This window comes from Chiloscyllium plagiosum, unplaced genomic scaffold (assembly GCF_037043375.1).
Source record: "Chiloscyllium plagiosum isolate Xiang-an unplaced genomic scaffold, Cpla_swu_hap1 HiC_scaffold_48, whole genome shotgun sequence".
Taxonomy (NCBI): domain Eukaryota; kingdom Metazoa; phylum Chordata; class Chondrichthyes; order Orectolobiformes; family Hemiscylliidae; genus Chiloscyllium; species Chiloscyllium plagiosum.
The window spans coordinates 14,294,976-14,308,616 of NW_028270186.1; the positions used below are offsets into that span (position 1 = coordinate 14,294,976).

The window sequence follows — 13,641 nt, forward strand, 5'->3', positions numbered from 1 at the left end:
TGTGAATTTCAACTTTTAAACAGAATGATTAATGCTGAAACTCACTACATGATGCCTAAAAATAGTCAACTCCCATTTTGTATCCTTGATTTGCTTCAAGACAAAACATTAGCTGCCTAAAGATACTGCACAAGTCCAAGTATTTCTTATTTATTTCTATAATACCTAACAGAGACTAAACGCAATCAAATAATTCTTTTCAGTCCATTTAAAGTTCTTGTCAAGATCCATTAAAGGTGTTTTTGGCTCTTTCCACACTCCATTGCACTCAATTTTATCATCAGTACATACACTGGAAATGTGTTGCTGGAAAAGCGCAGCAGGTCAGGCAGCATCCAGGGAACAGGAGAATCGACGTTTCGGGCATAAGCCCTGAAGGAGGGCTTATGCCCGAAACGTCGATTCTCCTGTTCCCTGGATGCTGCCTGACCTGCTGCGCTTTTCCAGCAACACATTTCCAGCCCTGATCTCCAGCATCTGCAGACCTCACTTTCTCCTCATCAGTACGTACAACCCATTTCATGAGGTCTACTTGGATATATCACTATCTGGTATGGCAACTGTACCCATTCAAGATCGGAGACAGTTACAGAGAGTGGTGAACTTGGCCCAGACAATCACAAAAGGCCAACCTCCCATCTATAGAATCCATCTACTAGGCCTGATGTCAAGGAAAGGCCGCCAGCATTCTCAAAGATCCATCCCACCTTGGCAATGTTTTTCTACAACCTCTACCATCGGGGAGAAGGTACAGAAGCCTGAACACACACACCAGCCAGTTTTGTAACAGTTACTACCCTGCTATTGTTAGAATATTGAATGGACACAAACTCTTAACATTCACCTGTACCTGTGTTTTTTTGTTTTTGCCGCTGTTTACCTATTACTTATCTATGCTACTTAACTCTGATCTGCCCATATTGTTCGCAAGACAAAGCTTTTCACTGTGCCTCAGGACACATGACAATCAATTCAATTCACTCATGTGAAGAAAAAGAGCATAATAATAAAATATTTCACAGTACTGTAAGCAGCAAAATTCAACAAAGCTAAAAACAATATTTTTCTTGCAAATTTTGAACAGCTGATTCTTTGCATGACTTTCTTTGGTATTCTAGTTCTACACTTGTACCTATTTCACTCAAAAAATTTAAATGTGCTTAAAGGTCAGGAAGAAGTGGGTACAATGTTCTGGGCTTTACTTTTAAGAAGCAGAATTGTCCTCTTTGGAATTCAAAATATCAGAACAATAGAGACAAATGTGCAGGTTGAAGCAGTGTATGGGAGTGTTATTTCTCCCCAGTTATGCCTCTGTTACCTCAGTGAAATGCCTGCCCATTTCCACATACAATGACTTCATTTACAATAAGCAGGGCAAAAATTCAGAAATAATGAAAATGAGAAAGCAAAACATGGTAACCACAGTCATCAAAATAAAGCACACATGGAATCAGACAGTCCTGCTCTGTAAACAGCAGGAAAACCTCCAAGCTTACGAAAATATGCAGGTGCACAAGGGCACCCTTTACTTCCAGAGTCCATAAGTAACCACCCCAAAAGCAAGCTAAAAATCAAGGTAATTTTTTTTGCCTTTCTTACCTGAAATTGCAAGTTGCTGGATTTTGAACTGGATGTTAATATTGGGGTTCTCATCAGGCTTGGGTGTACCTGCCTGGAGACTCATGGAACCTTTCAAGCTGGGCAGCTTCTGTGGGTTAATCTTCCCGATATCCCATGACAGTATCTGCAAAAACGTTGACAACAAATTATTGTATTATTACAGCTTTAAAAGTACTCAAATCACAAAATTTGTCATATTGAAAACAAAACATTCACTGCATTAATGCAGAAACCAAATCTGTAAATATTTCCGAAAATGTTCCAAGTTCCCCAAAAAGCCAAGCATAGTTGGTCTGCACAGAAGGAAACAGAATGGTTACATATTTGGAAAGGTTAATGAGGAAAGGCAAGGTGAGTACAATTTTAAAGCAGGTGCAGGAACAGAGATAACCTGGGTGTAGACAAAACTTTCAAGTCGCAAGGTCATCTTGAAAATACTGGCATAAAATACCAAAATAAGGAAGCTCTGCAAAACTTTGGTAAAGCTGATTCAAACTCGTCTGGGGTTCACCATTTGCGATTCTTCCCATTATAAAGCGTTCTGTATCCATTCAGAGTAAGGCTTGGACAAGTAAGTGCCAAGTAATATTCGCACCACATAAGTGCCAGGCAACATCCATCTCCAATGAGATAATCTAACCCTTGATTTTCAGTCATTCCCATTCCTGAATCCACCATCACAACATGCTGGGGGTCACCACTGCCCAGAAACTACTGAATTAGCCACAGAAATATTGTGACTACCATAGCACATCACAGGCTAGGATTTCATTGGTGATTAATTGACTTCCTGCCTCCCAAAGCCGGTGCACCATCTACAAGGCATAAACCAGGATTGTAATGGAATACTGATGTTATGGAGCAGGCCAGACCCTCAAAATATTTCAAGGTAGCCCAGACCTGAACTTTTCTAGCTGTTTTGAGCAGGTGTACAGTGCATATTCCAGGAGTGATGCAGCTGGTCAAAACCCCTGGGTTTTAATCGAAACAGAATTTATGTACAGACTACTGAATAAAACAAAACAGAAGTTAACAGAATACAGAATAACTTAACCTGTCTCGAAACCCAACAGATTATCCCAACTTCACGATGCTGTTGCAAATACTTGCAACAATCCCCGTACAGACCCCATGGCACAAAGGGTACAATCAAACACAGGGACTTACAGGAGAGAGAGAGAGAGAGAGAGAGAGAGAGATGGCAGACAGATTCAACATGGAACTCCTTCCATGTAATGGTTTCTTTTAGATTCCCAACTCACAACTGACCAGTAACTCTGAACAGCCAGGCTGCTAAAAACCAAAACCAAACCAAACCAAACCAGAGAAAAGCTGAGCTGGGAGAATTGGCCACTCCCCTTTCATTGTAAAAGTTTTTTTTGAAAACTTCACAAGGACAACTTCACCTTGTTCAACGAGCAGCATCGTCACACTGTCCACTTGCCTGGATGGGTGCAGCTCGAAGAACACTCAAGAAGCTTGACACCACTTGGCAATGCAGCCAACATCATTGGGAACTCCAACATTCACCTCCTTCACCACCAAATGCACAATGGCAGCAATATATACCACCTACAAGATGCACTGCATTAATTCACAGAGGCTCCATCAACAGCACTTTCCAAACCCCAAACTAATGCCATGTGGAAGGTGATCCATGGGAACACCACTGGTTGCCAATTTCTTTCCAAGCAACACAATATCCTGCCAAAGATCCTGATGGGGTTTGAAAGTAGTCATACCAGACTTGAAACATTTAACTCTATTTCTTTCTTCACAGATGTTGACAGACCTGCTGAGTTTCTCCAGTACTCTTGAGGTGGCACGGCGGCTCAGTGGTTAGTGCTGCTGCCTCATTGCACCAGGACCCAGATTTGATTCCAGCCTTGGGCGACCGTCTGTGTGGACTTTGCACATTCTCCTTATGTCTGTGTGGGTTTCCTCCCACAGTCTGATGATGTGCAGCTGAGGTGAATTGACCATGCTAAATTGCCCACTGTGTTGAGGGATGTAAAGGCTAGATGCATTAGTCAGGAGAAATGTAGAGTAATAGGGTAGGGGAATGGGTCTAGGTGGGTTACTCTGAGGGTCGGTGTGGACTTGTTGGGCCAAATGGCCTGTTTCAACACTGTAGGGATTCTAAGATTCTCTCTATGTTTCAGGTTTCCAGCATCTGCAATATTTTACTTGAAAGTCACTCACTGTCTTGAGTAGGAAATATATACCCGTTCCTTCACTGTCACGGAGTCAAAACCCTGAAACTCCCTGCCTAATCCTTTAGAGATGCACATACATCAAATGGATTGGAGTAATTCAAGAAAGCAGTGCATCATCACCTTTTCTTGGTGAATTCGGGAGGCACAATAAATGCTAATCTGGTCTAATGCTCACAAAGAAAATTACAGCACAGGTACAGAACCAAAGTCCTACACAACTGTCACATGTCCCGCCATCTCTTGTACTCAATACTCAATGAAGGCAAGTATTCCATATGCCTTCTTGACCACTCTTATCGACCTGCATTGCCACCTTCAGGGTACAATGGACCTGACCACCCAGACCTCTTTACATCAATTTTCCCTAGGGCTTTTCCATTTACTGGAGGGAGATGACCACAGGGGACACCTGCACTGCCTTCCTGCTCGTTCTCTGCTTTTTGGTCACCCATGCCCTTCCTCCCTCAGCAATTCTAATCTGCGGTGTGACCAATTCGCTAAACGTGCTAAATCACGACATCCTCAGCATCACGGATGCTCCAAAGTGAATCCATCCGCAGCTCCAGGGCCGTTATGTGGTATAACAAGAGCTGCACGGGACACACTTCCTGCATGTGAAGTAGTCAGGGACATCAGCCATATCTCTGCACTCCCACACGGAGCAAGAGGAGCATAACGCAGGTCTGAGATCTCCTGCCATTTTTAATCTTTAGCTGAACTTAATTCAACTATAATATCAAATAATAGATAAATGGAATTAAATTTTTTTTTGCAATCACAGTACTTACCAGCACGCTATAAAAAAGAAAAAGAAAAACTTTGCCTTAATCAACACACCGCAGAGTCTTTTGTTTGTTTAGGAGGAGGAACAAAGAATTCCCAAAAAGTATTTTGAAAAGGTCTTGTGTTCCTTTCTGGGATCGATACATTAGCAAGAATATCATGGTCTTGAAGAGGGTACAGAGAAGATAGACTGGAACGGTATCATGGTGAAAAAACTTCAACTGGATGAAAACAGTGGAAAGCGGTGGGGGTTGTTCTCCAAAGAACAAACAGTTTGACAGAAATCCTCAAAACCACAAATTATTTTGACAGATTAAAATGAGAAAAAAAACTCAGTTCCACATCAGAAGTGTCAAGGGTTAAGAAGCACAATATCTCTGATTGAGCAAGAACCAGAGGATGATCATAAGGAGAATATTTTTATGCAGCAAGCTATGGTTGGAAATAGACTTGTCTAAAAAAGGTGGTGGATGCAGATTCCTGAGTAACATAAAAAAGTAACTTGGACAAATAATGCAGAGGAAAAGAAACAGAGGTACAGAATAAGAGAAAGGAATGGGATTAATTAACCACTCTGCCAAAAGCTCGCACGATGATGATGACAATGGCCTCCAGTGCTACATCATTCTTTTATCCATTCCAAATATCACAAATGAGACCTAATCCTGATTTACTTTTTATGTTGTATCAAGGTTTCAACTTCAAAACTGATATTTTCCACATCATTTCTTGTGGTAATTTGTAGGAATAGCAATGGCCAATTCATGACATCAAGCCTGTAAGTATACTTCACTGCTACCACTTATTGGCTCCAAACGCTAAATAACCAATTCACAACCATTAATTGTTGGTTCTTATAAATGCTTTAACTTGCTATTTCCCATGCATAACTTGTTCAATGGTACAGCTCCATCCAATTCCATTATTTCATTGAATGTTTCCATGTCATGGTGTCCAGTATCCTCAAATAGTTAAAACAGTATTGATTCTCAATACTTAGGCCAATTACCTCAAGCTACTGAAAACCATTCTAAGGAATGAAATTATTACTGGCCACACTTTTAAGGTGTGATGATCGTCAATTCTACCCATTTTGCAGATTTCTTAAAATCCAAACTACTTGTTGTTTCCCATTGTTTGGATGAATATAGGACAGTATGACCTAAAATATTGTTCTGGATGAAAGCATAATATTTAACAAGAGAATACAATTTCAACCACATAACATTTCCCACTTAGCTGCTTTTCAATACTCATCCCACTCTCTATTCAATTATTACACATCCAGATGAAACATTTTCAAAATCTGTTGAACTCCATTCACATTTGTGAGTTTAATTGGATTAACAACAAATTAAGAGGTGACGATCAGTGTTTACAAGGTTAGTTAGGCCTCATTTAGAGCAGTATGTGTTGTTTTTGGAGAGAAAAACAAACTGTTGTATTGTATTATTCAGCAAATACAAGACTGAGAGGATCCAATTACTATGAAAACCTGGAGAAAATAAACCTGTCCTCACAGGTTTATTGGATAAAAACTTGGGGTGGCACAAGGAGAGCTTTGAATAGAAAGTTTCAAAGCTTGGAGAAATTGAGAAAATTAATTTCTACCAGTTTGATAATCAATAATGAAGGAACGAAAATTAAATATCAGTCCAGAATTTATAAAAGGACAAGATGAGGAAGTAATATTTTTCATACAACTGGTCAAAAGAATTTGGAATGCATTTTAATAAAATAATTTTAAAAACATTAAATTATACACGACCGATGGGCATTGTTTGAGGTGGTACTGGGATCATTGATGAAGGGAGTCAGCTGCAAAATAGAGTGAAATAACTCTATTGAAGCCAGTATCCAGTCACCAAGTCACCCTTCATTCACACACAGAGTCCTTGACACTGATTCAGCTTCCTCAGAGCCAACTCAGTGAACAGAACCACCAACATTGCTGTTTATATTTGTCAGCCAGGATTCCTCGATTAGATCAGATTAATCCCAATCAGGGAACTCATATTCTAGGAAGTCCTCTTGGCTGACCTCGTTACAATCACGACAGAGAGTCATCAGGGGTACCGGGATAGTTGTCAGCATGCAAGGTTGCATCCTGTGATTAAACCTACTTTTAATGAAAAGGAATTGTGTTTTGTTCCAGACTTAATCATCTAGCTTGGATCCATTTTGCATGTATCATAAGACTGGTAAACGTGGAAGGAAGCGACCTTTCAAGGTATGTGATTTGCCATTGTTTTATGATTAGCCTTGCAAAAACAAAAACAACTAGCTTTCAACCTTCCCACAGCTGCACAAAGTCACTGCGCTATCACATTAATCTTGAATGTACTTGGTCATTGAGAATTTGGACTGGTAATTAACAGCTTCAAAACATTTTCATCAGAATTCAGGGAGTAGCAAGCTATGGACCAAGTGTATATAAATGGGATTAGTGGTGTTTGTTGGTCCATATAGACACGGTGGGCTAAAAGGCCTCTTTCTATTCTATGAGACTATGACAAAAACCAAAATGTATTTTGAAACAAAAACATTCAATAGATGAGGAAAGTGAACTCTGATGCTGAAGACATGTTTATCTGAGAGTGTGTACAACAATTTTTTTTCTTGTGTTTAGATTAAGTTAGAAATCTCGGGTTTCATATGCTTGGTGAGAAACAATATATTTGTACATGAATAATTTTGTAATCTGGAGTTTATTTTTGAATCGTTACGTGCTCATTGATGTGCCATCAGCCATCATTTCCAATTACCTTGGTGACTGGGTCAAAGGTGTAGTTCCCTTGAGTGGAGGCGAGATTCATGTTCAGAACCACCTTTGGCAGCTGGCTGGTCACTACTGTACCTTCGACCATCTTTCCCATTGTTTGTTTGGGGCCAACGGTAATTTCAAACCGTCCCATGGAGCTGCCATCCCGGAAGGTGATGTTGTGCTTTACGTAGACAGGAATGGCAACCAAACTGTAAGGCAATAAATACAGACAGGCAAAGTGTTTGTATCTATTCAGATTGGCTAGATATAATGCAAGAGGGAAAAGCCATTAGTATTGTCAGCATTTCATTTTTGTTATTTCTTCCACTCCCCCATCCTTGAAGAAACCTGCAATGAAATGGCAGATGAATGCTTTACCTAGTGGCGATTATTTTAGCATGAGCTTCAGATCTTGAATGGAAAGGCCCCAAATTTGGATGCCATGCAGCTAGAAGGACATCTGACCAGAGACAGCATCACAGCCAAATCCAATTATGTTAGAAAGTCAGCTGTTACTCAGATCCAAGCAAAAAGGTTCTTGAATATTCAGGTCATGAGCATTACATGCAAAGCAAAACACATTTAACATTTCAGATCTATTCTTTAAATACATAAAAAAAACAAGAGGGGCCAAAGTAAGCATAGACCCCTGGAGAGAATGAGGCTGGGAATGGGGAACCAGAAAATGGCAGAAGAGTTGAACAGTCTTGGATTCCTGATGAAGGGCTCCAGCCCGAAACGTCGATTGTTTGCTCCTCGGATGCTGCCTGACCTACTGTGATTTTCCAGCAATACACACTCAACTCTGATCTCTAGCATCTGCAGACCTCACTGTCTCCCAGTCTTGGCATCAACCAATAGCAATTATAAAACCATGAAGGGACAAAGAGAAGAGAGGAAATAAATACAAAGAACATCACTTCAGGAAAGGTGCAAGGGAAACCAGAGACCTGCATTCTAAAATATGAGAGGAAGTCGCAACAGAGACACCATATGTTCTTTTCTTATGGTCTACAGGTCATCATCTTCCAAGAATTCTTAGATTCTAGAGAGGTCCCAGAGGATTAGAAAACTGCTATTGTAACATCTTTTCTCTAACAAGAGAAGGAAGAACAGAGGAGCTGAAGATTATTGAAATGGACAAAGTCAGCAGAAAGCTACAGCACAAAGGAGTTTGGCAATCCTCAAATCTGAAAAGGCTAGCCTCCAAATTCTGCAGGTAATACAGAAGGGACATGGAATGCCAGAGTTTACGTCAAAGGGAATAAAGTAAAAATGGAATAGTCTTGCTTAAAGTGTACAAGGCACTATTCAAACCACAGCTGGAATTCTGGGAACAGTTCTGGATCACAAATCTAAAGATAGATATGTTTGCATTTGAGGCAGTCCAGAGAAGGTTCACTAGACTGACACAGGTGCACAATCCTTTATCTGAAATGCTTGGGACCAGCTGGTATTTGGAATTCAGATTTTTTCGAATTTCAGACTAAGTGGCCATTTAATGGTGAAATTTAAAAAAAAGTCTTTCCAAAGAATAAACTTACGTGAGTAAAACGGTCTTGAAACAAAATTGAGGCCTGCCAGTGCTGGGCCAGACCCCCACACAGCGCATCGAGTGGGTGTGGACTTGGGTCAACTGTTTGCACGCCAAACAATCTTGTTAATGAGAAAAAAATTCACAGAAAGCCTATGGACTTCGGAGCTTTTCGGATTTCGGGTAAAGGGTTGTCTACCTGTACCATGTGGAAAAACTGTCTTATAACGAGAAGTTGAGTAGTTGGGCCTGTACTCAGTGGAATTCCTAAGAATGATAAATTACCTAATTAAAATATGTAAGACTTTTACAGGGCTTGACAGGGAGATGTGGAAAGGTTGTTTGCCCTCGTGGGAGAGTCGAGGGCTGGGGGCATAATCTGAGAAGGAGTGATTGCCAATTTATGATGGAGAGGAGGAGTAAATTCTTCTGAGGTGAATGAATTTGTGGCTTTCTTTGCTGTTCAGGCTGAGTTATTCATTTGCAACAACTCCACGAACATGAACTCTCATTATCCATAAGTATTGTTAACCTGCTCAGTATTTGCAACCTCTTTTGGTTTCAGATTTCGAACATTTGCAATATTTTGCTTCAGCTGGCTGTTGGTTTTAGTTTCACAAGTGCTACACAACAGCTGGGTTTTGTGTTTTGAACAATTCACTTGACAGGAATGGCTAAACATTGGTTAAAAAGGAAATGTTAATTTTTCTATGCATTTGTTGGACATGGACATAGCAGGCTGGGCATCATTTATTGCCTGTCCCTAGGTGCCTTCGAGAAGGCAGTGGTGAGTTGCCATTTTGAACCATTGTAGCCCGTGCATTCTCCTTTCCCTGGAGATACAATGTAATTATCCTGAAAATTCACATTCTGCATCAAAAGTAATATTACTAGCTTTAACCACTCAACTTTGGAGTTGGTGCGAATTTCACATTTCACTTTTGGAGTTACTTAACATTGGAACATCAACAGGACAACATTTCCTAAATATGCAAGCAGTTAGGTTTCCTTTCAACAATTCCAGTTGTGTTCATAGGCATCAGACTGCTCTGATGAGCAGGAATGAAAGAAAGTCGATAGGCATGAGGGAATAGTGTGCTACAAAACCAATAATTCCACTTTCCCATTTCATTAGGCAGTACAGACTGCAAAGATGTTGAACACCCCAAACATTAACCCAAAATATAGTAAATGTTGACAGTCTAACTTACTTACATGAATGGCAGGAAGTAGCAACAATTCTGCGAACATATCCAAAAAAGTATTAAGATGCTAAATTCGACCTGCCAGCTTTATTCAGCACTGTCTAACTCCCGAACCATCTAAATTGCCAATATAATTCAGCAAACACAGGTATTGCTCCATTGCAAGACTATCTGCAGTTGAAAGATGTTCATACTGTATTATCAATGTCATCTTTGAATAATAATTTTACTTGGATATTTCAAACATTTAAGATGATCAAAGAACTGGTCCTTGTGCAAGGATGAAGAAAATTTACAAGAGGTCTGCTACTTAACCTCTTCAATTACATCCTCAGTCTTGAAAAATGTGCTTGTATCATTTGTACATATTTTCAAATAACCGAGTAAGACTGACTAGTACAGGTCATTTTGCTATAACACAAGTTTCGTCAACACAAATGCACTATAAAGCGATTGAGAAATTGGGGACACTTTCTAAAGCATGAACATTTCCAACATGTTGGCTACAATGCAATTACATCGCCAACTTCTTTAAGAACGGTTACTGAAGCACAATTTTTCTACAATACCAGGGTTGCACAAGAATACAACCGTCGCATCATAAAATAACTACCTATATGCTAGTTTTCAATTCTTACTCCTTCTAGTCACAATCGTAAAAGAGAAAACCAGCATGCAGATAGGGAAAAATTATGATCAAATATCCTTGACCCTGGATTTAAAGTGGGAGCAAGAGAGGACTGCAGATGCTGGAGGTCAGAGTTGAGAGTGTGGTGCTGGATAAAGCACAAGTCAGGCAGCATCCAGGAGCAGGAGAATCTAATGATGGGCTTATGCCCGAAACATTGATTCTCCTGCTCCTCGGATGCTGCCTGACCTTCTGTGCTTTTTCCAGCACCACATTCTCAACCCTAGAGTTACAATACCAAAGACTAGTACTGAAATGGAATGTGTTTTCACTTATTGAATAAATCCAGTAGTCAATACGTTGTGATCTGTAGTTAAAACAGAATACAAGATTAAACAGGATCCATGTTTGAATTTAACAACCAGAAATTTGAAGTTAGCCATGGGTACAAAGTGGAGTGTGTAGTTCCTTGGCTTAATGATACATTTGTTTTCTTTACTATCACACTACAGTTTTGTTTGCAACTGAAGGATAAAAGGTATGGTCTACTTGATTTGTATATTAATCAGAAAAACCTTTTTAATATTGCTTTGATGGCCTCTTTATAATTGGACTGAGGGGGTGACGTTATCGAGGTTTATAAAATCATGAGGGGCATGGATAGGGTAAATAGACAAAGTCTTTTCCCTGGGGTGGGGGAGTCCAGAATTAGAGGGTATAGGTTTAGGGTGAGAGGGGAAAGATTTAAAAGGGAACTGAGGAGCAACGTTTTCATGCAAAGGATGGTACGTGAATGAAATGAGCTGCCAAAGGAAGTGGAGGAAGCTGGTACAATTAGAACATTTAAAAGGCATCTGGATGGGTACATGAATAGGAAGGGTTTGGAGGAATATGGGCCAGGTCGTGGCAAATGGGACTAGATTGGGTTAGGATGTCAGGTCGGCATGGACAAGTTGGACAGAAGGGTGTGTTTCTGTGTTGTACATCTCTATGACTCTGTGACAAGATCCTTTGACCTAAATGTATTCAAATTACTGGCACATTGAAAGAAAATGAATATTTGACTTGTAGACTCTAATCCAACATTAAAAATAATTTAAGGTCAGATGAGAAAAACAAATGAATCAGCAAATGACCACATAATCTCCAATACACCAGAGAATTGTCATGCACTGATACATAGGGGATACATGAAGTGGAATAGTAGTATGGTAGTACACAGTCAAAGGGAAAGAGATTACAAGTTCTCACTTCTATCAAGTTTTAACTTCAAAAGATCAGGAATCAATGTTAGGGCCACGACTATTTATAATCCATATTAATGAATTGGAAATGGAGAAAATCTGTATTGTAGCAAAATTTGCAAATTATACTTGGATAACTAGGAAAGCAAACTGTAGGAGGATACAAAGAGCTTGCAAAGGAGTATAGACAGGTGAATGGATGAGGTAGAAAAAAAATGGTGGTAGAATATAGTGTGGGAAAATCTGACAAAAATTCATTCAGCAGGAAAAATAAAGCATGAGAAACAGAATACAACTAACCAGAGAAACAATAGGTACACGATTCACCAAACAGCAAGTGTGCAGGTGCAGCAAGTGATTTGGAAGGCAATTAAATATTGGCCTTTATTGCAAGTGGAAAAAGAATATTAAAGCAGCAAATTGTTTTTACTACTACAAGGCATTTAAATGACAGCTACAGCAAAATACATCCAAGTAACAAAATAAAAACTGCATTAGTTACAAAACTACACATCCATTTGGCATGTAAATCTTTCAGTGCAAAATTAAAAATGAAATAGAGATCTGAAAATTAAGGTCTGAATATCCGTTCACCTACAGGTGAATACTAGACTTGTTCGGCTATTCACAGCTGAGACATTGGTCTCCAAATGAAAGAAAAATCTCGAAAGGGAATTAAATATTCATAATTCTTCCAAATACTCTTTGACCCAAAGAAGTGTTACTTACTTTTGGGAACTGACGTGATAAGATAGGAGACGAAAATTGCCATCAGGTGGTATGAAGGAAAGAATTCGTTCTGACTCCCAACGCTTGAAACGTACACAAGGATGGAAGCTGACATCATCCAAGAGTCGAGGATTCTGCAAACATTGCAAGAGATAATATGATTTCTCACAGATCTTTTAAGAACATTACATCAATGATCAGCCCCAATTTGTTAGGAGCACAGCGCCTCTTTTGTCAGGAGCCCAAACTCATCAACAGTTTAATTCCACAACCCTTCCTCTTAGTTTACAGAGCAAACCTTGACTGAAAGTTACTCATTTCTATGGTCACACTAGTCTCGAAGCACTTCATCATTTACCTCAATTGTCCATTTCAATAGTGAATTCCAGACAATAGAAACTCTCTCTGTGTATGAGCACCCACCTGGATTCGTGGCATTATATAAAATGGAGGCAAGGAACCATTTGCTGATTGCTTTCTCCTGGCCTAAGTCATTGATGACTCAGCAGAAAAGTCTGGACAATATCCAGGTTTCGGTAAACATTTGCGCCACACAAGTGCTCAGCAATGATTATCATCTTTTGACATTCGATGGGAGCGCCATCCATGACCAACATGGCAGGGGTTGGGGGAGAGCATTGGCCAGAAATTGAACTGAACTCACTATTTAAATAACATGATTACAGGAGCAAGTCAAAGGTGAGAACTTCTACAGCAAGTAACTCACCTCCCCAAAGCCTGTCCACCATCAACAAGGCACAAGTCGAATAGTGCAAGGTCATGTCCCCCGTATGCCCGGATGAATGAAGCTCCAACACCACTCAAGGAGCTTGACACCGAAGCAGGCCACTTGATTGGTATCACCTCCACAAACATCCACTCCCTCCACCATCGACACTCAGTACGTACAAAATGCAC

The 13,641-nt window shown here is 39.9% G+C and overlaps 1 protein-coding gene across 1 annotated transcript in view; it reads right to left on the reverse strand.

Moving 5' to 3' along the window:
- LOC122543150 (AP-3 complex subunit mu-2) overlaps nucleotides 1-13,641 on the reverse strand; it is a 36,715-nt gene that overhangs the window by 2,770 nt on the left and 20,304 nt on the right. Inside the window, exons 5-7 of the mRNA XM_043681522.2 lie at nucleotides 12,724-12,857; nucleotides 7,385-7,592; nucleotides 1,600-1,744 (exon numbers count right to left, since the gene is read on the reverse strand). Coding sequence (XP_043537457.1) covers nucleotides 1,600-1,744; nucleotides 7,385-7,592; nucleotides 12,724-12,857 — 487 coding nt within the window. The remainder of the gene's footprint in view (nucleotides 1-1,599; nucleotides 1,745-7,384; nucleotides 7,593-12,723; nucleotides 12,858-13,641) is intronic.